The following is a 22,823-nucleotide window of genomic DNA, read 5'->3' as shown; positions in this document are numbered from 1 at the left end:
TGTACTTTTTTTTTTTTTCTTTTTTGATTTTCTGCTTTATTACGTGTATTAAAATTCTTGAAGTGCTAAGGTTTGGGCCAGCCTAGTGGTGGTGTGTTTATATTACAGAGCGGGCACGGAGGAGGGCGGTTTGTTCCCCTCAGCCACACGCCCCGAGGCCTGCGGCCTGCCCGCTGCCTGCCGCCGCCTGCCCCGCGCCCTGCTCCCGCGGCGCCGCCGCGCCCCCTGCCGGCCCGGCCGGGCCTCACACAGGCCTCGCCCGGCTGTGGCGGCGGCTCCGGGCCCCGCCGGGCCTCACATGACCGCGCTCAGCTGACTGCGGGGAGGGGCCCGGCCCGGCCCGGCCCGCGGTCAGGGTGAGCGGCGGGGAGGCTGGAGGTGGCGGCCGCGGCCCCCCCCCCCCCGGCCCCTCGGCTCACGGCCCTTCTCCCGCAGATGATGAACGGGGCGCGGGACGCGGCGGAGCCGGCGGCGGTGTGGGAGCGGCCCTGGTCGCTGGAGGAGATCCGTAAGGGCAGCCAGAGCTGGTCCTTGGCCTCGGACGCCGGGGTGAGCGCCGGGGCCGGGGTCGGGGCCGGGGCCGGGGCCAGGGCCAGGCGTGTGCGTGGCGGTGAGGGCGCGATCGCAGCCGGCTGTGGCGCTGGGGGGCAGAAGGAGCTGCCCCTAGCGCTGCCTTCCCCTGTCCCCGGCAGCTGCTGCGTTTCCTGCAAGAGTTCTCGCAGCAAACCATCTCCAGGACGCACGAGATCAAGAAGCAAGTGGACGGGCTGATCAGCGAAACAAAAGCCGCGGACTGCCGCCTCCACAATGTCTTCAACGACTTTCTCATGCTGTCAAACACCCAGTTCATAGAGAACGTGAGTATGTTGGTGTGTGGCGCCGAGCTTGTGCTTCAAACCCTGGTGGGTCCCCGCGCTGCAACGGGTAAAAATGCTTTCGCTTTGTGGCAAGTGGTGGTTTAGAGATGGAGTGGCTTATAAACACTTTGTTTTAAAAGGCCTCCCAGCTCCCTTGTGAGTGATGCACAGTCCAAGACGTGCGCATTCCCTTTTGCCTCTTCTGCATTACTTGCCATGTTTACATGTGATGTGGTGATTGGGATTTCCTTTCCATTTCTTGGTGTATCTTTACAGGTAGCGTCAATGTAGCCCTTGGCTGCACTCGGTTGTCTGTCTAAATATAAAAAATGCTGTACAGTGCTGTAGGCTTGCTCAGTGCTGTTACACAAATTGCTTTTAACATAAAATTAAAGGTGCTAGTCTGCAGGTGGTTGTCTATTAATATTTGGTCAGGAAGAGCTGCCTGTTAATGAATTGTACCATTTTGTGATTGTTGCTATTTTGGAAAGGTTACAAGAAAGATGTGAAAGCCCCTTGTGATACTGTATTGCTAAAAGCTAGTGTGTAATTAAGATGTAGAGCTTTAATAGTTTTACACATTTGTGGGTTTTGTTTTTTTCCCTATCGCTGGCCTTTATCAAGTATTTTGTTTTGATCAGCATTCCTCGCAAGCCACATGTATCTCCTCTGAAGCCATGATGCCATTATTGGAAAGATGCTGGCAGAGGACAAGGCAATGAAAATCTGGGTTTCTGTTGTGGGTGGCTTTTTTTTTTTTTTTTTTTTTTCTCAGTACAGCAGTGTCTTTTCTGGCCTACCTTTGCTGTTCAGCGTTAATGACTTCACTGAGAACAGTTTGTACCAAATGTCTTAAGTCTTGGGTGCTTCAAAATGTTTGTGCCCAAATTTAAGTGCACAGAAATGGGTCCTCACTTCTAGTTCTCAATTTAGCAATAGAAAGAGATCTGTCTCTTCCAAGAGGATAACTTCCATCTGTGCTTGAGAGATTCAAGGGGTACTCTTTATTTCCCTGTGTCTCCTTGTAGCTGTTCCTACAAGAGAGTGCCAAAAGTGCTGGATGGAGGAATCGTCAGAACAAACTGAAGGCTGAGGGAGGATGTGACCTTTCTCTGTAAGAACGGGAGAAAGATACAAAAAAAGGAGAAAAGCTGCTGGGTGACCAAACCTGACTGACCATAAATAAATTTAGTCTTGATTTTTGAAGGCTTCTGGAACAGCTTAATAAAAGAGGGTTAAACAGTGTTGTGTGTATTTTTTAAAACATATTTAGGTCAATCTGTGAATGGGATTAAATGCTCAACTTGTCTTCTTCTACTGTAGTGACATTTGCAGTCTTGAATCACCTCAGTTGGCTTGAAAGGCTGCATGATAGGAACTTGATAATGACTGCAACGCAGGAAGGAAGCTATGAAGATGCCTGGCATCATCTATGTGTTTTTGTTTTTTTTAATATTTCATGAATTAATGTATAGTTTAATCACATATTAACAGTGTATTTTATTTTGTTGGCAGTGCTCATGATTTAGCCCTTGCAGCAGTACGTTGTTCTTGAGTTATTTGTGCTTGAATTTTTAGCGAGTCTATGATGAAGAAGTGGAAGAGCCTGTTCCCAAAGCTGATGTTGGAGACAAAACAGAGCAGGTAGTTAACTTAAGCTTCCATGAGTATTTACTTCTATGAGCTTACAAAGCAAAGTGTTTCCTTTCTCCTTGAAGTCTTTCTACTACATAAGCTTATGTCATTCAAGCATAACATTGAAAAGTAGTATTGAAGCTTATGATAACCTGTTAGAGCCCACCCAAACTCAATATTGTAATCTAGTAGACAAGACTTGTGTTGATTCCTCAACAGCTATGCATATTTTTTCAGCAAGAGAATTGAGGCCTCAGGCTGTATTGGATTCAGAGGTAGTGAACTAGGGAAGCAAAATCTAACAACAATTCCCAGGGAGAGAAACTCAGAGCTTTTTTATATATCTTATAGTCTTAGTGTGTTATACCACAAAGGTTCCCTTGGTGAGCTGGAAGCCCAAATAGGATTGTGCTTTGCTGGAGTGGGTCTTTAGAATGTCTCAATTCACCAGGTTGATAAAGGTGAATTAAGGGGGGGGGAAGCTCATGAAGGTCTTTTTCTCCTGCATATAGTGAAAAAGCTTTCTCCATATTAATCTGAAGTTAAATTTTTGCATACGTGTTGCAGTGAGATTGAGTCTTGAATAAAATGCAATGACAGTGTGTTTTTTCTTGTTGTTAAAGGAAAGGACACGGGAACAGAAAGAAGCTGATCTGATTCCCAAAATCCAAGAAGCAGTGAATTATGGGTTGCAAGTTCTAGACAGTGCTTTTGAACAGCTAGACATCAAAGCAGGCAACTCTGACTCGGAAGAGGAAGAAAGTAATGAAAGGGTGGAACTGATACTTGAGCCAAAGGTAGAGAGACCTGTTCTTGCTGGGAGTACTGCGTTTGTGCTTGGTTTTATTGGACTTGCTCTTCACTTCTGCAAGCAGTGTCACTGTGTGGATATAAAATTGATATTTTTTTTATCTAAAAAGAGGATTTGGTGACTATGTCTAAAGCAGAAATGCTCCTTGCTGAGCTATTTTTTTGTGTAGCCTGCTTGTCTTGTAGTTGGGTTTATCTTTAAAGAATGTCTCACTTTATGGAATTATTTCAACAGTGATGAACTTGGAAATGAAAGTCTGAGTTCTGGGTGGAAGGGCACCTTTAAATGTCATGCTCTTTAGGTACAAACAGTATCTTTGTAGTCATTTTTTACTGCCAGTAATGAAGAATCCTAGATGTAGGATTTGCAAAGATATTTTTATGTTGTTAACACATCTAGAAAATGTGCTGGGACCATGCAGATAGAAGTAGCCCATGTTCTTTGACAGCATTAAAAGGAATAAATCTCAGTTGGCCCACCCAACTTGAAGTGTATGTCTGGTGGGATTCTCATGAATCTAGTTTGTATCTTCCTTGCCTTAAAATAAGGGTTGTAGGATTCATTAGCAATGTAGAGCTGTTCCTAGATATCAGAAAGACTTCATGTTGTCTCTTTCTAGGATCTCTATATTGACAGGCCTTTACCTTACTTGATTGGCTCTCAGCAGTTCATGGAACAAGATGATGTTGGCCTTGGAGATCTGACTAGTGAAGGTATGTGCTGGAATGACCTTTTATTTCTATGGGAGTAACTAGCTCCTAATTTAAGACTTTGGTCTTTGGTTTTAATTGAATAGCTTTTGTTATGCTGCATAGTGTTTTTGCATGTTTAGATGCATACTGCAGTTAGCTGGTGAAACATACGCTATGCTGTAACAACCACCTTTCCAAATATGTGAGTTGTCAGTACCTCGTGCTCTGTGTATTATTGGAAACACAAAATGCTGGAATTTCAGCAGACTACAAAGCACTTCCAAACCACTCTTTTTTTACCTGGTTTTTAGTTCTCATCACAAAGCCTTTAAAGTTGCAGTAGATATGCCTTCTGACCAGCAAGCTCTGTGTGCAGATGTCACGTCTGATCTTCACTTCTCTGTTTTCATTTAAAATAGAAGGATCAGTAGATAGTGATCGTGGAAGTGTGATTGACAGCGAAGAAAAGGATGAAGAGGTAAGCAACAGAGTACTAGCTACTTTGAATAGATATTCATGAGTCCTTGTTCGCCTGCGAGGCCATTACCTACCTTGGTTTTCTGTGTGTGGTATCAAGACAGTATTGCAAGGTATGCTCCCTGTGTCAGTTGTAAATGTATTTTTCTGTTACTATTCTTACACAATAATTTCCTCTGCAGCCTTTCAGAAGAGCAGCAAAGTGGTGTTGTCTCTAACTGCTGTTATAGTAGAGTATTTCAGACTGAAATTTTTTATTCTAGTTTAGTTTCACGTTGTGAAGCAAAATCAGCTTGAAGCTTTTTGCAATGAACAATTGAATCGATGGAGGGCAAATTTGTTGTAAGTTACAGTGACAAAGAATGGAATGGAAACTAACAGGAATATATTTAAACAGGTTTCAGTGATGCATCTCCAGGCTTTGCCTTATGAATCCACTGCATTGGAATAACAAGTTCTGATATTTTGTATGCCTTAGCTGGAATGTTTCTGGTTTATCCCTGTGCTGTAGAAGCACTCCCTTTTTCCTCAGGAATTTGGTTTTGGTATCTTTGTTCAATTAAAGTTTAATCCCTTTTGAGTTACTGAAATGGAGCTTGCTCTATTTGCTAACTCAGTGATGGCTTTACTGAGCTCCTTTCATGTAGATGGTCAGTGGTGGGCAAACAATCATGTGTTTGCAGTGAGGAGATGTGAATTCCTAAACCTAAGCAAGTCCAAAGTTTCTGAGCCCTATCCCTTAGCCACTGAATGAAGCAATGTGTGATGCTTGTCTTTGGTCTCTTATGTTCCAGGAATCAGATGATGAATTTGGAAACCCTAGTGAAGATGACCAAAAGACGGTATGGTTATACACTTTGGTACCACCTGAAAGACTCACTGCTTGAGACAGACTGAGAATGTAATAAAGAGGAGATCAGAGCTCTAGACAGTTAACTATTAAAAGGCTTGTTTAAGCCTGGTCTGTATAACTTTGTATGGGTAGGTTGTCCTGACCAGGTGGCACTATACTGTGCAATTGAACCTGTACTGGGGTTAAAGACATGCTTGCAAGCTATCATTAGATGAAAAGCATATGTGCAATAGCATTGCCTGATGTGTGTTTTCCTCAGCAATAACTTTGGATCCAAGAGAGTTGAAAGAATCAACCCTAGGAAAACTAGGTTCCTGAGGAATTATTATGTCTAATTAAAGTTCTGAACTTGCAAAGCAAGTAGTAAGGAACAATGCAGTCTGGGTATGGTGTGAAAAGAAAGATAAGAATAGTATGAAGCATTTGGAAAGTGTGACTATTTAGGTAACAAATGAAAAGAGAAAAATAAACGTTTAGGTTTAGAAATTCAAGCCTGACTTCAACTGTTGGTGCTAGGGGAAGGAATCTTATCCACCTTAAACGTATCAGTGAAAAAGAGACTTATACTGGGGACCCACCTGCTGAGAAGATGAGGGCCAAAAGAACAGTGTTTCAAAAACTAACCCTTTTTTAAAATTGTTAAAGCAATGTTACAAAAGCACTCAGATGTTAGTTACGTGAAGTTGTATTGGTCTTCATAGGGTAACTTTGTATGCCTGATGTATTTTTAAGTACTTAGTAACTTAATACTATATTTAAGATACTGCTATCTACCTTTGGAATAGCTCAAAATGGCAAAATTTTGTACTAGCTAATCTCAGTGTTCCAGATATAAGGCGTAATTACTAGGTCTTTGGTGGAGAACAGTTAGTAAACTAAGGGAAACTGGGCAGACAAAGCAGTTCAGGCTTGTGTATGGTAGCAGTACGCTCCTTGTGAGGACAGCCTTATTGTCCTCAGTTGATCCTGATTGAGAAATGTTTGGTGATGCACCATAGAGCTAGTGTACTAGAGAATACATTAAGTTACTTACAGCTAAAGGCACTCTGTTCTTACCTCTAAAAAGTTACGTGGTACCTCAAACTGGCTGAATGTTTCCATCCTTTCAGTGAATTTGCTTTGAATATTTTATCGAAGCAGGTGAATTTTTAATTATTATTTTTTTGTTTATGCTTTTGTATGCCAACTTCAGGAGAACACAACAGTGTATTTATTTTTTTTTCTTAGAGGACGGCACAGATGAGTGATGAAGATGATTATGATGGTGGTGATCTCTTTGACTCTGAAAAAGAGGAAGATGAGGATGGAGACACAGAGGTAAGCACAAGGACTGTAAGTAAATGTTGCCTCTTTGTGGGAATAGATTTTTTTACTTCTATCATGAAAAATCTGAAAGGTGTGATTATAACAGTAACTTGTGGTTACATGAGATGGGATCCTATAGAGAGGGCCTGTAAGAATCCTGTATGGTCTTTCAACGTGATTGTTCCAGTTTTGCTTCTTGAACCCTAAATTGGCATCAAAGCTGTCTCTAAATGTCATTAAGAAATTGTTGCATTTGTGTGTGGCAAATGCTTCTTGCTGGTCATGTTCCCAAAATGAGGTGATATTAAAAACTATTATCATAAAGGACTAGAAATGGCTTTTCCTTGATTCACACATAATCTCCTAATTGCGTTCTTAATAGAAAGCTGCATTGCCTCTTATGAGTGCTTCAATCAAATTGTGGATAGGAAATTGTACAATTGAGGCTGTAGAATACAATACTTAAAATTGCAATTGCATCAAACTGGTAATGGGACTGCATATAAGGAATATGCTGTTATTTTCCATACTCCTCAGAAAAAGAAAAGACCAACATCATTTGCCGATGAGCTTGCAGCCCGAATCAAAGGAGAAGTACTGGTCAAAGAGGATGAAGACCGTTCGTGTAAGTTAACTCTTAAGTTTTGATATGTGATTGTGAAACAGTGGGATACTCCTGAGAGTGTTGGACAGGAAACTTTGTGTAACAATATTTGAAATTACACAGATCTATTTTTGAGCATGTATTGGGTGAAAGCCTGACAAGAGGAATTAAAGACAATATTATAATGGTTTTGTGCTCTGAGAAACATTTTGGTCATTACTTATAGGAATGAACACAAATCTACTGAGAGTTATAGTGGTAAACTTAGTGCTTTCAGGTGAGAAGGGTCACTCCCCAGGTGCACATATTATAGTACAGGTTTTCTCTCTAATCTGATTCTCCACTGGTATGTAAAACTGCATGTTTGACCACATGTGCTTTGTGCAGTCTTTGTGCAGTCTCTGTGCGGATTTTTTTGGTCTCTATAGTCTCTATGGTCTTTTGATCTCTATACTTTCTATGGTCGCTGTGGTCTCTTGGTCTCAATAGTCTTTCGGTCTCTTGGTATTGATAGTCTCTGTGGTCTCTACAGTCTTTTGATCTCTATACTCTCTATAGTCTTTTGGTCTCTGTGGTCCTTATAGTCTCTACAGTTTTTTGGTCTCTGTAGTCTCTATAGTCTTTTGGACTCTGTAGTCTCTATACTCTCTTGGCCTCTATGGTCTCTGTGGTCTTTTTACTCTGTGATCTCTATGGTATTTTTATGGTCTCCATAGTCTCCCTAGTCTCTATAGTCTCTGTGGTCTCTTGGTGTCTATAGTCTCTGTGGTCTTTGGTCTCTATAGTCTCTGCAGTCTGTAGACTCTTTTGGTCTCTATGGCCTTTTTTTGGTCTCTGTGGTCTCTGTAGGCTCTTTTTGGTCTCTATGTTCTCTATAGTGGTTTTTTGGTCTCTATGGTCTCTACAGGCTTTTGGTCTCTATGGTCTCTCCAGTCTGTACAGGCTTTTGGTCTCCTTTTGGTCTCTATGGACTTTTTTGGCCTCTATGGCCTCTATGGTCTCTGTGGTCTTTCTACTCTGTGATCTCTATGGTATTTTTATGGTCTCCATGGTCTCCCTAGTCTCTATAGTCTGTGTGGTCTCTTGGTGTCTATAGTCTCTGTGGTCTTTGGTCTCTATAGTCTCTGCAGTCTGTAGACTCTTTTGGTTTCTATGGCCTTTTTTTGGTCTCTGTGGTCTCGGTAGTCTCTTTTTGGTCTCTATGGTCTCTATAGTGGTTTTTTGGTCTCTATGGTCTCTACAGGCTTTTGGTCTCTATGGTCTCTACAGTCTGTACAGGCTTTTGGTCTCTATGGTCTTTTTTGGCCTCTATAGTCTCTGTGGTCTCTTGGTGTCTATAGTCTCTGTGGTCTTTGGTCTCTATAGTCTCTGCAGTCTGTAGACTCTTTTGGTCTCTATGGCCTTTTTTTGGTCTCTGTGGTCTCTGTAGGCTCTTTTTGGTCTCTATGGTCTCTATAGTGGTTTTTTGGTCTCTATGGTCTCTACAGGCTTTTGGTCTCTATGGTCTCTATAGTGGTTTTTTCGTCTCTATGGTCTCTACAGGCTTTTGGTCTCTATGGTCTCTACAGTCTGTACAGACTTTTGGTCTCCTTTTGGACTCTATGGTCTTTTTTGGCCTCTATGGTCTCTGTGGTCTTTCTACTCTGTGATCTCTATGGTATTTTTATGGTCTCCATGGTCTCCCTAGTCTCTATAGTCTCTGTGGTCTCTTGGTGTCTATAGTCTCTGTGGTCTTTGGTCTCTATAGTCTCTGCAGTCTGTAGACTCTTTTGGTCTCTATGGCCTTTTTTTGGTCTCTGTGGTCTCTGTAGTCTCTTTTTGGTCTCTATGGTCTCTGTAGTGGTTTTTTGGTCTCTATGGGCTCTACAGGCTTTTGGTCTCTATGGGCTCTACAGGCTTTTGGTCTCTATGGGCTCTACAGTCTGTACAGGCTTTTGGTCTCCTTTTGGTCTCTATGGTCTTTTTTGGCCTCTGTGGCCTCTATGGTCTCTGTGGTCATTCTACTCTGTGATCTCTATGGTATTTTTATGGTCTCCCTAGTCTCTATAGTCTCTGTGGTCTCTTGGTGTTTATAGTCTCTGTGGTCTTTGGTCTCTATAGTCTCTGCAGTCTGTAGACTCTTTTGGTCTCTATGGCCTTTTTTTGGTCTCTGTGGTCTCTGTAGGCTCTTTTTGGTCTCTATGGTCTCTATAGTGGTTTTTTGGTCTCTATGGTCTCTACAGGCTTTTGGTCTCTATGGTGTCTACAGGCTTTTGGTCTCTATGGTCTCTACAGTCTGTACAGGCTTTTGGTCTCCTTTTGGTCTCTATTGTCTTTTTTGGCCTCTATGGCCTCTATGGTCTCTGTGGTCTTTCTACTCTGTGATCTCTATGGTATTTTTATGGTCTCCATGGTCTCCATAGTCTCTATAGTTTCTGTGGTCTCTTGGTGTCTATAGTCTCTATGGTCTTTGGTCTCTATAGTCTCTGCAGTCTGTACAGTTTTTGGTCTCTATGGTCTTTTTTTGATCTCTGTGGTCTCTGTAGTCTCTTTTTGGTCTCTATGGTCTCTATAGTGGTTTTTTGGTCTCTATGGTCTCTACAGGATTTTGGTCTCTATGGTCTCTACAGTCGGTACAGGCTTTTGGTCTCCTTTTGGTCTCTATGGTCTTTTTTGGCCTCTATGTCCTCTATGGTCTCTGTGGTCTTTCTACTCTGTGATCTCTATGGTGTTTTTATGGTCTCCATGGTCTCCCTGGTGTCTATAGTCTCTGTGGTCTTTGGTCTCTATAGTCTCTGCAGTCTGTAGACTCTTTTGGTCTCTATGGTCTTTTTTTGGTCTCTGTGGTCTCTGTAGGCTCTTTTTGGTCTCTATGGTCTCTATAGTGGTTTTTTGGTCTCTATGGTCTCTACAGGCTTTTGGTCTCTATGGGCTCTATAGTGGTTTTTTGGTCTCTATGGTCTCTACAGGCTTTTGGTCTCTATGGTCTCTACAGTCTGTACAGGCTTTTGGTCTCCTTTTGGTCTCTATGGTCTTTTTTGGCCTCTATGGCCTCTATGGTCTCTGTGGTCTTTCTACTCTGTGATCTCTATGGTATTTTTATGGTCTCCATGGTCTCCCTAGTCTCTATAGTCTCTGTGGTCTCTTGGTGTCTATAGTCTCTGTGGTCTTTGGTCTCTATAGTCTCTGCAGTCTGTAGACTCTTTTGGTCTCTATGGCCTTTTTTTGGTCTCTGTGGTCTCAGTAGTCTCCTTTTGGTCTCTATGGTCTCTATAGTGGATTTTTTCGTCTCTATGGTCTCTACAGGCTTTTGCTCTCTATGGTCTCTAGAGGCGTTTGCTCTCTATGGTCTCTAGAGGCGTTTGCTCTCTATGGTCTCTACAGTCTGTACAGGCTTTTGGTCTCCTTTTGGTCTCTATGGTCTTTTTTGGCCTCTATGGCCTCTATGGTCTCTGTGGTCTTTCTACTCTGTGATCTCTATGGTATTTTTATGGTCTCCCTAGTCTCTATAGTCTCTGTGGTCTCTTGGTGTCTATAGTCTCTGTGGTCTTTGGTCTCTATAGTCTCTGCAGTCTGTAGACTCTTTTGGTCTCTATGGCCTTTTTTTGGTCTCTGTGGTCTCAGTAGTCTCCTTTTGGTCTCTATGGTCTCTATAGTGGATTTTTTCGTCTCTATGGTCTCTACAGGCTTTTGCTCTCTATGGTCTCTAGAGGCGTTTGCTCTCTATGGTCTCTACAGTCTGTACAGGCTTTTGGTCTCCTTTTGGTCTCTATGGTCTTTTTTGGCCTCTATGGCCTCTATGGTCTCTGTGGTCTTTCTACTCTGTGATCTCTATGGTATTTTTATGGTCTCCATGGTCTCCCTAGTCTCTATAGTCTCTGTGGTCTTTGGTCTCTATAGTCTCTGCAGTCTGTACACTGTTTTGGTCTCTATGGCCTTTTTTTGGTCTCTGTGGTCTCTGTAGGCTCTTTTTGGTCTCTATGGTCTCTATAGTGGTTTTTTGGTCTCTATGGTCTCTACAGGCTTTTGGTCTCTATGGTGTCTACAGGCTTTTGGTCTCTATGGTCTCTACAGTCTGTACAGGCTTTTGGTCTCCTTTTGGTCTCTATGGTCTTTTTTGGCCTCTATGGTCTCTGTGGTCTTTCTACTCTGTGATCTCTATGGTGTTTTTATGGTCTCCATGGTCTCCCTAGTCTCTATAGTCTCTGTGGTCTCTTGGTGTCTATAGTCTCTGTGGTCTTTGGTCTCTATAGTCTCTGCAGTCTGTAGACTCTTTTGGTCTCTATGGCCTTTTTTCGGTATCTGTGGTCTCGGTAGGCTCTTTTTGGTCTCTATGGTCTCTATAGTGGTTTTTTGGTCTCTATGGTCTCTACAGGCTTTTGCTCTCTGTGGTCTCTAGAGGCGTTTGCTCTCTGTGGTCTCTAGAGGCGTTTGCTCTCTATGGTCTCTAGAGGCATTTGCTCTCTATGGTCTCTACAGTCTGTACAGGCTTTTGGTCTCCTTTTGGTCTCTATGGTCTTTTTTGGCCTCTATGGTCTCTGTGGTCTTTGTACTCTGTGATCTCTGTGGTATTTTTATGGTCTCCATGGTCTCCCTAGTCTCTATAGTCTCTGTGGTCTCTTGGTGTCTATAGTCTCTGTGGTCTTTGGTCTCTATAGTCTCTGCAGTCTGTACACTGCTTTGGTCTCTATGGCCTTTTTTTGGTCTCTGTGGTCTCTGTAGGCTCTTTTTGGTCTCTATGGTCTCTATAGTGGTTTTTTGGTCTCTATGGTCTCTACAGGCTTTTGGTCTCTATGGTCTTTTTTGGCCTCTATGGCCTCTATGGTCTCTGTGGTCTTTCTACTCTATGATCTCTATGGTATTTTTATGGTCTCCATGGTCTCCCTAGTCTCTATAGTCTCTGTGGTCTCTTGGTGTCTATAGTCTCTGTGGTCTTTGGTCTCTATAGTCTCTGCAGTCTGTACACTGTTTTGGTCTCTATGGCCTTTTTTTGGTCTCTGTGGTCTCTGTAGGCTCTTTTTGGTCTCTATGGTCTCTATAGTGGTTTTTTGGTCTCTATGGTCTCTACAGGCTTTTGGTCTCTATGGTGTCTACAGGCTTTTGGTCTCTATGGTCTCTACAGTCTGTACAGGCTTTTGGTCTCCTTTTGGTCTCTATGGTCTTTTTTGGCCTCTATGGTCTCTGTGGTCTTTCTACTCTGTGATCTCTATGGTATTTTTATGGTCTCCATGGTCTCCCTAGTCTCTATAGTCTCTGTGGTCTCTTGGTGTCTATAGTCTCTGTGGTCTTTGGTCTCTATAGTCTCTGCAGTCTGTAGACTCTTTTGGTCTCTATGGCCTTTTTTTGGTCTCTGTGGTCTCTGTAGGCTCTTTTTGGTCTCTATGGTCTCTATAGTGGTTTTTTGGTCTCTGTGGTCTCTAGAGGCGTTTGCACTCTATGGTCTCTAGAGGCGTTTGCTCTCTATGGTCTCTAGAGGCGTTTGCTCTCTATGGTCTCTACAGTCTGTACAGGCTTTTGGTCTCCTTTTGGTCTCTATGGTCTTTTTTGGCCTCTATGGCCTCTATGGTCTCTTTGGTCTTTCTACTCTGTGATCTCTATGGTATTTTTATGGTCTCCATGGTCTCCCTAGTCTCTATAGTCTCTGTGGTCTTTGGTCTCTATAGTCTCTGCAGTCTGTAGACTCTTTTGGTCTCTATGGCCTTTTTTTGGTCTCTATGGTCTCTACAGGCTTTTGGTCTCTATGGTCTCTACAGTCTGTACAGGCTTTTGGTCTCCTTTTGGTCTCTATGGTCTTTTTTGGCCTCTATTGCCTCTATGGTATCTGTGGTCTTTCTACTCTGTGATCTCTATGGTATTTTTATGGTCTCCATGGTCTCCCTAGTCTCTATAGTCTCTGTGGTCTCTGTGGTCTTTGGTCTCTATAGTCTCTGCAGTCTGTAGACTCTTGTGGTCTCTATGGCCTTTTTTTGGTCTCGTTGGTCTCTGTAGGCTCTTTTTGGTCTCTATAGTGTTTTTTTGGTCTCTATGGTCTCTACAGGCTTTTGGTCTCTATGGTCTCTATAGTGGTTTTTTGGTCTCTATGGTCTCTACAGTCTGTACAGGCTTTTGGTCTCCTTTTGGTCTCTATGGTCTTTTTTGGCCTCTATTGCCTCTATGGTATCTGTGGTCTTTCTACTCTGTGATCTCTATGGTATTTTTATGGTCTCCATGGTCTCCCTAGTCTCTATAGTCTCTGTGGTCTTTCTACTCTGTGATCTCTATGGTATTTTTATGGTCTCCATGGTCTCCATAGTCTCTATAGTCTCTGTGGTCTCTTGGTGTCTATAGTCTCTGTGGTCTTTGGTCTCTATAGTCTCTGCAGTCTGTAGACTCTTTTGGTCTCTCTGGTCTTTTTTTGGTCTCTGTGGTCTCTGTAGGCTCTTTTTTGTCTCTATGGTCTCTATAGTGGTTTTTTGGTCTCTATGGTCTCTACAGGCTTTTGGTCTCTATGGTCTCTACAGTCTGTACAGGCTTTTGGTCTCCTTTTGGTCTCTATGGTCTTTTTTGGCCTCTATGGTCTCTGTGGTCTTTCTACTCTGTGATCTCTATGGTATTTTTATGGTCTCCATGGTCTCCCTAGTCTCTATAGTCTCTGTGGTCTCTTGGTGTCTATAGTCTCTGTGGTCTTTGGACTCTATAGTCTCTGCAGTCTGTAGACTCTTTTGGTCTCTATGGCCTTTTTTTGGTCTCTGTGGTCTCTGTAGGCTCTTTTTGGTCTCTATGGTCTCTATAGTGGTTTTCTGGTCTCTATGGTCTCTACAGGCTTTTGGTCTCTATGGTCTCTAGAGGCGTTTGCTCTCTATGGTCTCTAGAGGCGTTTGCTCTCTATGGTCTCTACAGTCTGTACAGGCTTTTGGTCTCCTTTTGGTCTCTATGGTCTTTTTTGGCCTCTATGGCCTCTATGGTCTCTGTGGTCTTTCTACTCTGTGATCTCTATGGTATTTTTATGGTGTCCATGGTCTCCCTAGTCTCTATAGTCTCTGTGGTCTCTTGGTGTCTATAGTCTCTGTGGTCTTTGGTCTCTATAGTCTCTGCAGTCTGTACACTGCTTTGGTCTCTATGGCCTTTTTTTGGTCTCTGTGGTCTCTGTAGGCTCTTTTTGGTCTCTATGGTCTCTATAGTGTTTTTTTGGTCTCTATGGTCTCTACAGGCTTTTGCTCTCTATGGTCTCTACAGGCGTTTGCACTCTATGGTCTCTAGAGGCGTTTGCTCTCTATGGTCTCTACAGTCTGTACAGGCTTTTGGTCTCCTTTTGGTCTCTATGGTCTTTTTTGGCCTCTATGGCCTCTATTGTCTCTGTGGTCTTTCTACTCTGTGATCTCTATGGTATTTTTATGGTCTCCATGGTCTCCCTAGTCTCTATAGTCTCTGTGGTCTCTTGGTGTCTACAGTCTCTGTGGTCTTTGGTCTCTATAGTCTCTGCAGTCTGTAGACTCTTTTGGTCTCTATGGCCTTTTTTTGGTCTCTGTGGTCTCTGTAGGCTCTTTTTGGTCTCTATGGTCTCTATAGTGGTTTTTTGGTCTCTATGGTCTCTACAGGCTTTTGGTCTCTATGGTCTCTACAGTCTGTACAGGCTTTTGGTCTCTATGGTCTTTTTTGGCCTCTATGGTCTCTATGGTCTCTGTGGTCTTTCTACTCTGTGCTCTCTATGGTATATTTATGGTCTCCATGGTCTCCCTAGTCTCTATAGTCTCTGCGGTCTCTTGGTGTCTATAGTCTCTGTGGTCTTTGGTCTCTATAGTATCTGCAGTCTGTAGACTCTTTTGGTCTCTATGGCCTTTTTTTGGTCTCTGTGGTCTCTGTAGGCTCTTTTTGGTCTCTATGGTCTCTACAGGCTTTTGGTCTCTATGGTCTCTACAGTCTGTACAGGCTTTTGGTCTCCTTTTGGTCTCTATGGTCTTTTTTGGCCTCTATTGCCTCTATGGTATCTGTGGTCTTTCTACTCTGTGATCTCTATGGTATTTTTATGGTCTCCATGGTCTCCCTAGTCTCTATAGTCTCTGTGGTCTCTGTGGTCTTTGGTCTCTATAGTCTCTGCAGTCTGTAGACTCTTTTGGTCTCTATGGCCTTTTTTTGTCTCTGTGGTCTCTGTAGGCTCTTTTTGGTCTCTATGGTCTCTATAGTGTTTTTTTGGTCTCTATGGTCTCTACAGGCTTTTGGTCTCTATGGTCTCTATAGTGGTTTTTTGGTCTCTATGGTCTCTACAGTCTGTACAGGCTTTTGGTCTCCTTTTGGTCTCTATGGTCTTTTTTGGCCTCTATGGCCTCTATTGTCTCTGTGGTCTTTCTACTCTGTGATCTCTATGGTATTTTTATGGTCTCCATGGTCTCCCTAGTCTCTATAGTCTCTGTGGTCTCTTGGTGTCTATAGTCTCTGTGTTCTTTGGTCTCTATAGTCTCTGCAGTCTGTAGACTCTTTTGGTCTCTATGGTCTTTTTTTGGTCTCTGTGGTCTCTGTAGGCTCTTTTTGGTCTCTATGGTCTCTATAGTGTTTTTTTGGTCTCTAAGGTCTCTACAGGCTTTTGGTCTCTATGGTCTCTACAGTCTGTACAGGCTTTTGGTCTCCTTTTGGTCTCTATGGTCTTTTTTGGCCTCTATGGTCTCTGTGGTCTTTCTACTCTGTGATCTCTATGGTATTTTTATGGTCTCCATGGTCTCCCTAGTCTCTATAGTCTCTGTGGTCTCTTGGTGTCTATAGTCTCTGTGGTCTTTGGTCTCTATAGTCTCTGCAGTCTGTAGACTCTTTTGGTCTCTATGGCCTTTTTTTGGTCTCTGTGGTCTCTGTAGGCTCTTTTTGGTCTCTATGGTCTCTATAGTGGTTTTCTGGTCTCTATGGTCTCTACAGGCTTTTGGTCTCTATGGTCTCTAGAGGCGTTTGCTCTCTATGGTCTCTAGAGGCGTTTGCTCTCTATGGTCTCTACAGTCTGTACAGGCTTTTGGTCTCCTTTTGGTCTCTATGGTCTTTTTTGGCCTCTATGGTCTCTGTGGTCTTTCTACTCTGTGATCTCTATGGTATTTTTATGGTCTCCATGGTCTCCCTAGTCTCTATAGTCTCTGTGGTCTCTTGGTGTCTATAGTCTCTGTGGTCTTTGGTCTCTATAGTCTCTGCAGTCTGTACACTGCTTTGGTCTCTATGGCCTTTTTTTGGTCTCTGTGGTCTCGCTAGTCTCTTTTTGGTCTCTATGGTCTCTATAGTGGTTTTTTGGTCTCTATGGTCTCTACAGGCTTTTGGTCTCTATGGTCTTTTTTGGCCTCTATGGCCTCTATGGTCTCTGTGGTCTTTCTACTCTATGATCTCTATGGTATTTTTATGGTCTCCATGGTCTCCCTAGTCTCTATAGTCTCTGTGGTCTCTTGGTGTCTATAGTCTCTGTGGTCTTTGGTCTCTATAGTCTCTGCAGTCTGTAGACTCTTTTGGTCTCTATGGCCTTTTTTTGGTCTCTGTGGTCTCAGTAGTCTCCTTTTGGTCTCTATGGTCTCTATAGTGGATTTTTTCGTCTCTATGGTCTCTTCAGGCTTTTGGTCTCTATGGTCTCTACAGTCTGTACAGACTTTTGGACTCCTTTTGGCCTCTATGGTCTCTGTGGTCTTTCTACTCTGTGATCTCTATGGTATTTTTATGGTCTCCATGGTCTCCCTAGTCTCTATAGTCTCTGTGGTCTCTTGGTGTCTATAGTCTCTGTGGTCTTTGGTCTCCATAGTCTCTGCAGTCTGTAGACTCTTTTGGTCTCTATGGCCTTTTTTTGGTCTCTGTGGTCTCTGTAGGCTCTTTTTGGTCTCTATGGTCTCTATAGTGGTTTTTTGGTCTCTATGGTCTCTACAGGCTTTTGCTCTCTATGGTCTCTACAGGCGTTTGCACTCTATGGTCTCTAGAGGCGTTTGCTCTCTATGGTCTCTACAGTCTGTACAGGCTTTTCGTCTCCTTTTGGTCTCTATGGTCTTTTTTGGCCTCTATGGCCTCTAAGGTCTCTGTGGTCTTTCTACTCTGTGATCTCTATGGTATTTTTATGGTCTCCATGGTCTCCATAGTCTCTATAGTCTCTGTGGTCTCTTGGTGTCTATAGTCTCTGTGGTCTTTGGTCTCCATAGTCTCTGCAGTCTGTAGACTCTTTTGGTCTCTATGGCCTTTTTTTGGTCTCTGTGGTCTCTGTAGGCTCTTTTTGGTCTCTATGGTCTCTATAGTGCTTTTTTGGTCTCTATGGTCTCTACAGGCTTTTGGTCTCTATGGTCTCTACAGTCTGTACAGGCTTTTGGTCTCCTTTTGGTCTCTATGGTCTTTTTTGGCCTCTATTGCCTCTATGGTATCTGTGGTCTTTCTACTCTGTGATCTCTATGGTATTTTTATGGTCTCCATGGTCTCCCTAGTCTCTATAGTCTCTGTGGTCTCTGTGGTCTTTGGTCTCTATAGTCTCTGCAGTCTGTAGACTCTTTTGGTCTCTATGGCCTTTTTTTGGTCTCTGTGGTCTCTGTAGGCTCTTTTTGGTCTCTATGGTCTCTATAGTGTTTTTTTTGTCTCTATGGTCTCTACAGGCTTTTGGTCTCTATGGTCTCTATAGTGGTTTTTTGGTCTCTATGGTCTCTACAGTCTGTACAGGCTTTTGGTCTCCTTTTGGTCTCTATGGTCTTTTTTGGCCTCTATGGCCTCTATTGTCTCTGTGGTCTTTCTACTCTGTGATCTCTATGGTATTTTTATGGTCTCCATGGTCTCCCTAGTCTCTATAGTCTCTGTGGTCTCTTGGTGTCTACAGTCTCTGTGGTCTTTGGTCTCTATAGTCTCTGCAGTCTGTAGACTCTTTTGGTCTCTATGGTCTTTTTTTGGTCTCTGTAGGCTCTTTTTGGTCTCTATGGTCTCTATAGTGTTTTTTTGGTCTCTATGGTCTCTACAGGCTTTTGGTCTCTATGGTCTCTACAGTCTGTACAGGCTTTTGGTCTCCTTTTGGTCTCTATGGTCTTTTTTGGCCTCTATGGTCTCTGTGGTCTTTCTACTCTGTGATCTCTATGGTATTTTTATGGTCTCCATGGTCTCCCTAGTCTCTATAGTCTCTGTGGTCTCTTGGTGTCTATAGTCTCTGTGGTCTTTGGTCTCTATAGTCTCTGCAGTCTGTAGACTCTTTTGGTCTCTATGGCCTTTTTTTGGTCTCTGTGGTCTCTGTAGGCTCTTTTTGGTCTCTATGGTCTCTATAGTGGTTTTTTGGTCTCTATGGTCTCTACAGGCTTTTGGTCTCTATGGTCTCTACAGGCTTTTGGTCTCTATGGTCTCTACAGTCTGTACAGGCTTTTGGTCTCCTTTTGGTCTCTATGGTCTTTTTTGGCCTCTATGGTCTCTGTGGTCTTTCTACTCTGTGATCTCTATGGTATTTTTATGGTCTCCATGGTCTCCCTAGTCTCTATAGTCTCTGTGGTCTCTTGGTGTCTATAGTCTCTGTGGTCTTTGGTCTCTATAGTCTCTGCAGTCTGTACAGTTTTTGGTCTCTATGGTCTTTTTTGGTCTCTGTGGTCTCGGCAGGCTCTTTTTGGTCTCTATGGTCTCTATAGTGTTTTTTTGGTCTCTATGGTCTCTACAGGCGTTTGCTCTCTATGGTTTCTACAGTCTGTACAGGCTTTTGGTCTCCTTTTGGTCTCTATGGTCTTTTTTGGCCTCTATGGCCTGTATGGTCTCTGTGGTCTTTCTACTCTGTGATCTCTATGGTATTTTTATGGTCATGATGGTCTCCATAGTCTCTATAGTCTCTGTGGTCTCTTGGTGTCTATAGTCTCTGTGGTCTTTGGTCTCTATAGTCTCTGCAGTCTGTACACTCTTTTGGTCTCTCTGGCCTTTTTTTGGTCTCTGTGGTCTCTGTAGCCTCTTTTTGGTCTCTATGGTCTCTATAGTGTTTTTTTGGTCTCTATGGTCTCTACAGGCTTTTTGTCTCTGTGGTCTCTATAGTGGTTTTTTAGTCTCTATGGTCTCTACAGTCTGTACAGGCTTTTGGTCTCCTTTTGGTCTCTATGGTCTTTTTTTGGCCTCTAAGGCCTCTATGGTCTCTGTGGTCTTTCTACTCTGTGATCTCTATGGTATTTTTATAGTCTCCATGGTCTCTATAGTCTCTATATAGTCTCTGTGGTCTCTTGGTGTCTATAGTCTCTGTGGTCTTTGGTCTCTATAGTCTCTGCAGTCTGTACACTGTTTTGGTCTCTATGGTCTTTTTTTGGTCTCTGTGGTCTCTGTAGGCTCTTTTTGGTCTCTGTGGTCTCTGTAGGCTCTTTTTGGTCTCTATGGTCTCTATAGTGGTTTTTTGGTCTCTATGGTCTCTACAGGCTTTTGCTCTCTATGGTCTCTAGAGGCGTTGGCTCTCTATGGTCTCTAGAGGCGTTTGCTCTCTATGGTCTCTACAGTCTGTACAGGCTTTTGGTCTCCTTTTGGTCTCTATGGTCTTTTTTGGCCTCTATGGCCTCTATGGTCTCTGTGGTCTTTCTACTCTGTGATCTCTATGGTATTTTTATAGTCTCCATGGTCTCCATAGTCTCTATATAGTCTCTGTGGTCTCTTGGTGTCTATAGTCTCTGTGGTCTTTGGTCTCTATAGTCTCTGCGGTCTTTGTTGTCTGTAGACTCTTTTGGTCTCTATGGCCTTTTTTTGGTCTCTGTGGTCTCTGTAGGCTCTTTTTGGTCTCTATGGTCTCTATAGTGGTTTTTTGGTCTCTATGGTCTCTACCGGCTTTTGGTCTCTATGGTCTCTACAGTCTGTACAGGCTTTTGGTCTCCTTTTGGTCTCTATGGTCTTTTTTGGCCTCTATGGTCTCTGTGGTCTTTCTACTCTGTGATCTCTATGGTATTTTTATGGTCTCCATGGTCTCCCAAGTCTCTATAGTCTCTGTGGTATCTTGGTGTCTATAGTCTCTGTGGTCTTTGGTCTCTATAGTCTCTGCAGTCTGTAGACTCTTTTGGTCTCTATGGCCTTTTTTTGGTCTCTGTGGTCTCGGCAGGCTCTTTTTGGTCTCTATGGTCTCTATAGTGGTTTTTAGGTCTCTATGGTCTCTACAGGCTTTTGGTCTCTATGGTCTCTATAGTGGTTTTTAGGTCTCTATGGTCTCTACAGGCTTTTGAACTCTATGGTCTCTAGAGGCGTTTGCTCTCTATGGTTTCTATAGTCTGTACAGGCTTTTGGTCTCCTTTTGGTCTCTATGGTCTTTTTTGGCCTCTATGGCCTCTATGGTCTCTGTGGTCTTTCTACTCTGTGATCTCTATGGTATTTTTATGGTCTCCATAGTCTCTATAGTCTCTGTGGTCTCTTGGTGTCTATAGTCTCTGTGGTCTTTGGTCTCTATAGTCTCTGCAGTCTGTACACTCTTTTGGTCTCTATGGCCTTTTTTTGGTCTTTGTGGTCTCTGTAGGCTCTTTTTGGTCTCTATGGTCTCTATAGTGGTTTTTTGGTCTCTATGGTCTCTATAGTGGTTTTTTGGTCTTATGGTCTCTACAGTCTGTACAGGCTTTTGGTCTCCTTTTGGTCTCTATGGTCTTTTTTGGCCTCTATGGTCTCTGTGGTCTTTCTACTCTGTGATCTCTATGGTATTTTTATGGTCTCCATGGTCTCCCAAGTCTCTATAGTCTCTGTGGTCTCTTGGTGTCTATAGTCTCTGTGGTCTTTGGTCTCTATAGTCTCTGCAGTCTGTACACTCTTTTGGTCTCTATGGCCTTTTTTTGGTCTTTGTGGTCTCTGTAGGCTCTTTTTGGTCTCTATGGTCTCTATAGTGGTTTTTTGGTCTCTATGGTCTCTATAGTGGTGTTTTGGTCTTATGGTCTCTACAGTCTGTACAGGCTTTTGGTCTCCTTTTGGTCTCTATGGTCTTTTTTGGCCTCTATGGCCTCTATGGTCTCTGTGGTCTTTCTACTCTGTGATCTCTATGGTATTTTTATGGTCTCCATGGTCTCCCTAGTCTCTATAGTCTCTGTGGTCTCTTGGTGTCTATAGTCTCTGTGGTCTTTGGTCTCTATAGTCTCTGCAGTCTGTAGACTCTTTTGGTCTCTATGGCCTTTTTTTGGTCTCTGTGGTCTCGGTAGTCTCTTTTTGGTCTCTATGGTCTCTATAGTGGTTTTTTGGTCTCTATGGTCTCTACAGGATTTTGGTCTCTATGGTCTTTTTTGGCCTCTATGGCCTCTATGGTCTCTGTGGTCTTTCTACTCTATGATCTCTATGGTATTTTTATGGTCTCCATGGTCTCCCTAGTCTCTATAGTCTCTGTGGTCTCTTGGTGTCTTTGGTCTCTATAGTCTCTGCAGTCTGTAGACTCTTTTGGTCTCTATGGCCTTTTTTTGGTCTCTGTGGTCTCTGTAGGCTCTTTTTGGTCTCTGTGGTCTCTATAGTGGTTTTGTGGTCTCTATGGTCTCTACAGGCTTTTGCTCTCTATGGTCTCTAGAGGCGTTTGCTCTCTATGGTCTCTAGAGGCGTTTGCTCTCTATGGTCTCTAGAGGCGTTTGCTCTCTATGGTCTCTACAGTCTGTACAGGCTTTTGGTCTCCTTTTGGTCTCTATGGTCTTTTTTGGCCTCTATGGCCTCTATGGTCTCTGTGGTCTTTGTACTCTGTGATCTCTATGGTATTTTTATGGTCTCCATGGTCTCCATAGTCTCTATATAGTCTCTGTGGTCTCTTGGTGTCTATAGTCTCTGTGGTCTTTGGTCTCTATAGTCTCTGCGGTCTTTGTTGTCTGTAGACTCTTTTGGTCTCTATGGCCTTTTTTTGGTCTCTGTGGTCTCTGTAGGCTCTTTTTGGTCTCTATGGTCTCTATAGTGTTTTTTTGGTCTCTATGGTCTCTACAGGCTTTTGCTCTCTATGGTCTCTACAGGCGTTTGCACTCTATGGTCTCTAGAGGCGTTTGCTCTCTATGGTCTCTACAGTCTGTACAGGCTTTTCGTCTCCTTTTGGTCTCTATGGTCTTTTTTGGCCTCTATGGCCTCTATTGTCTCTGTGGTCTTTCTACTCTGTGATCTCTATGGTATTTTTATGGTCTCCATGGTCTCCCTAGTCTCTATAGTCTCTGTGGTCTCTTGGTGTCTATAGTCTCTGTGGTCTTTTGTCTCTATAGTCTCTGCAGTCTGTAGACTCTTTTGGTCTCTATGGCCTTTTTTTGGTCTCTGTGGTCTCTGTAGGCTCTTTTTGGTCTCTATGGTCTCTATAGTGGTTTTTTGGTCTCTATGGTCTCTACAGACTTTTGGTCTCTATGGTCTCTACAGTCTGTACAGGCTTTTGGTCTCTATGGTCTTTTTTGGCCTCTATGGTCTCTATGGTCTCTGTGGTCTTTCTACTCTGTGCTCTCTATGGTATTTTTATGGTCTCCATGGTCTCCCTAGTCTCTATAGTCTCTGCGGTCTCTTGGTGTCTATAGTCTCTGTGGTCTTTGGTCTCTATAGTATCTGCAGTCTGTAGACTCTTTTGGTCTCTATGGCCTTTTTTTGGTCTCTGTGGTCTCTGTAGGCTCTTTTTGGTCTCTATGGTCTCTATAGGCTTTTGGTCTCTATGGTCTCTACAGTCTGTACAGGCTTTTGGTCTCCTTTTGGTCTCTATGGTCTTTTTTGGCCTCTATTGCCTCTATGG

At 43.2% G+C, this 22,823-nt stretch overlaps 1 protein-coding gene across 6 annotated transcripts in view; it reads left to right on the top strand.

Moving 5' to 3' along the window:
- The first annotated feature begins 226 nt into the window (after nt 1-226).
- Nucleotides 227-22,823, top strand: part of WASHC2C (WASH complex subunit 2C) — a 175,892-nt gene continuing 153,295 nt past the window's right edge. For 3 of the 6 annotated variants that reach the window (XM_068687725.1, XM_068687726.1, XM_068687721.1), the window contains exons 1-10: nt 227-356; nt 436-549; nt 693-857; nt 2,436-2,501; nt 3,116-3,289; nt 3,923-4,016; nt 4,415-4,473; nt 5,267-5,314; nt 6,553-6,642; nt 7,168-7,255. In XM_068687725.1, the coding sequence (XP_068543826.1) occupies nt 436-549; nt 693-857; nt 2,436-2,501; nt 3,116-3,289; nt 3,923-4,016; nt 4,415-4,473; nt 5,267-5,314; nt 6,553-6,642; nt 7,168-7,255 (898 nt within the window). In that variant the 5' untranslated portion in view covers nt 227-356. The remainder of the gene's footprint in view (nt 357-435; nt 550-692; nt 858-2,435; nt 2,502-3,115; nt 3,290-3,922; nt 4,017-4,414; nt 4,474-5,266; nt 5,315-6,552; nt 6,643-7,167; nt 7,256-22,823) is intronic. The other 3 variants (XM_068687724.1, XM_068687723.1, XM_068687722.1) reach the window with 1 other exon arrangement.

Source organism: Anas acuta, chromosome 7 (assembly GCF_963932015.1).
Source record: "Anas acuta chromosome 7, bAnaAcu1.1, whole genome shotgun sequence".
NCBI classification, from domain to species: Eukaryota; Metazoa; Chordata; class Aves; order Anseriformes; family Anatidae; genus Anas; species Anas acuta.
The sequence above is the reverse complement of the archived record's forward strand: the minus strand, read 5'-3'. Positions and strand labels throughout refer to the sequence as shown.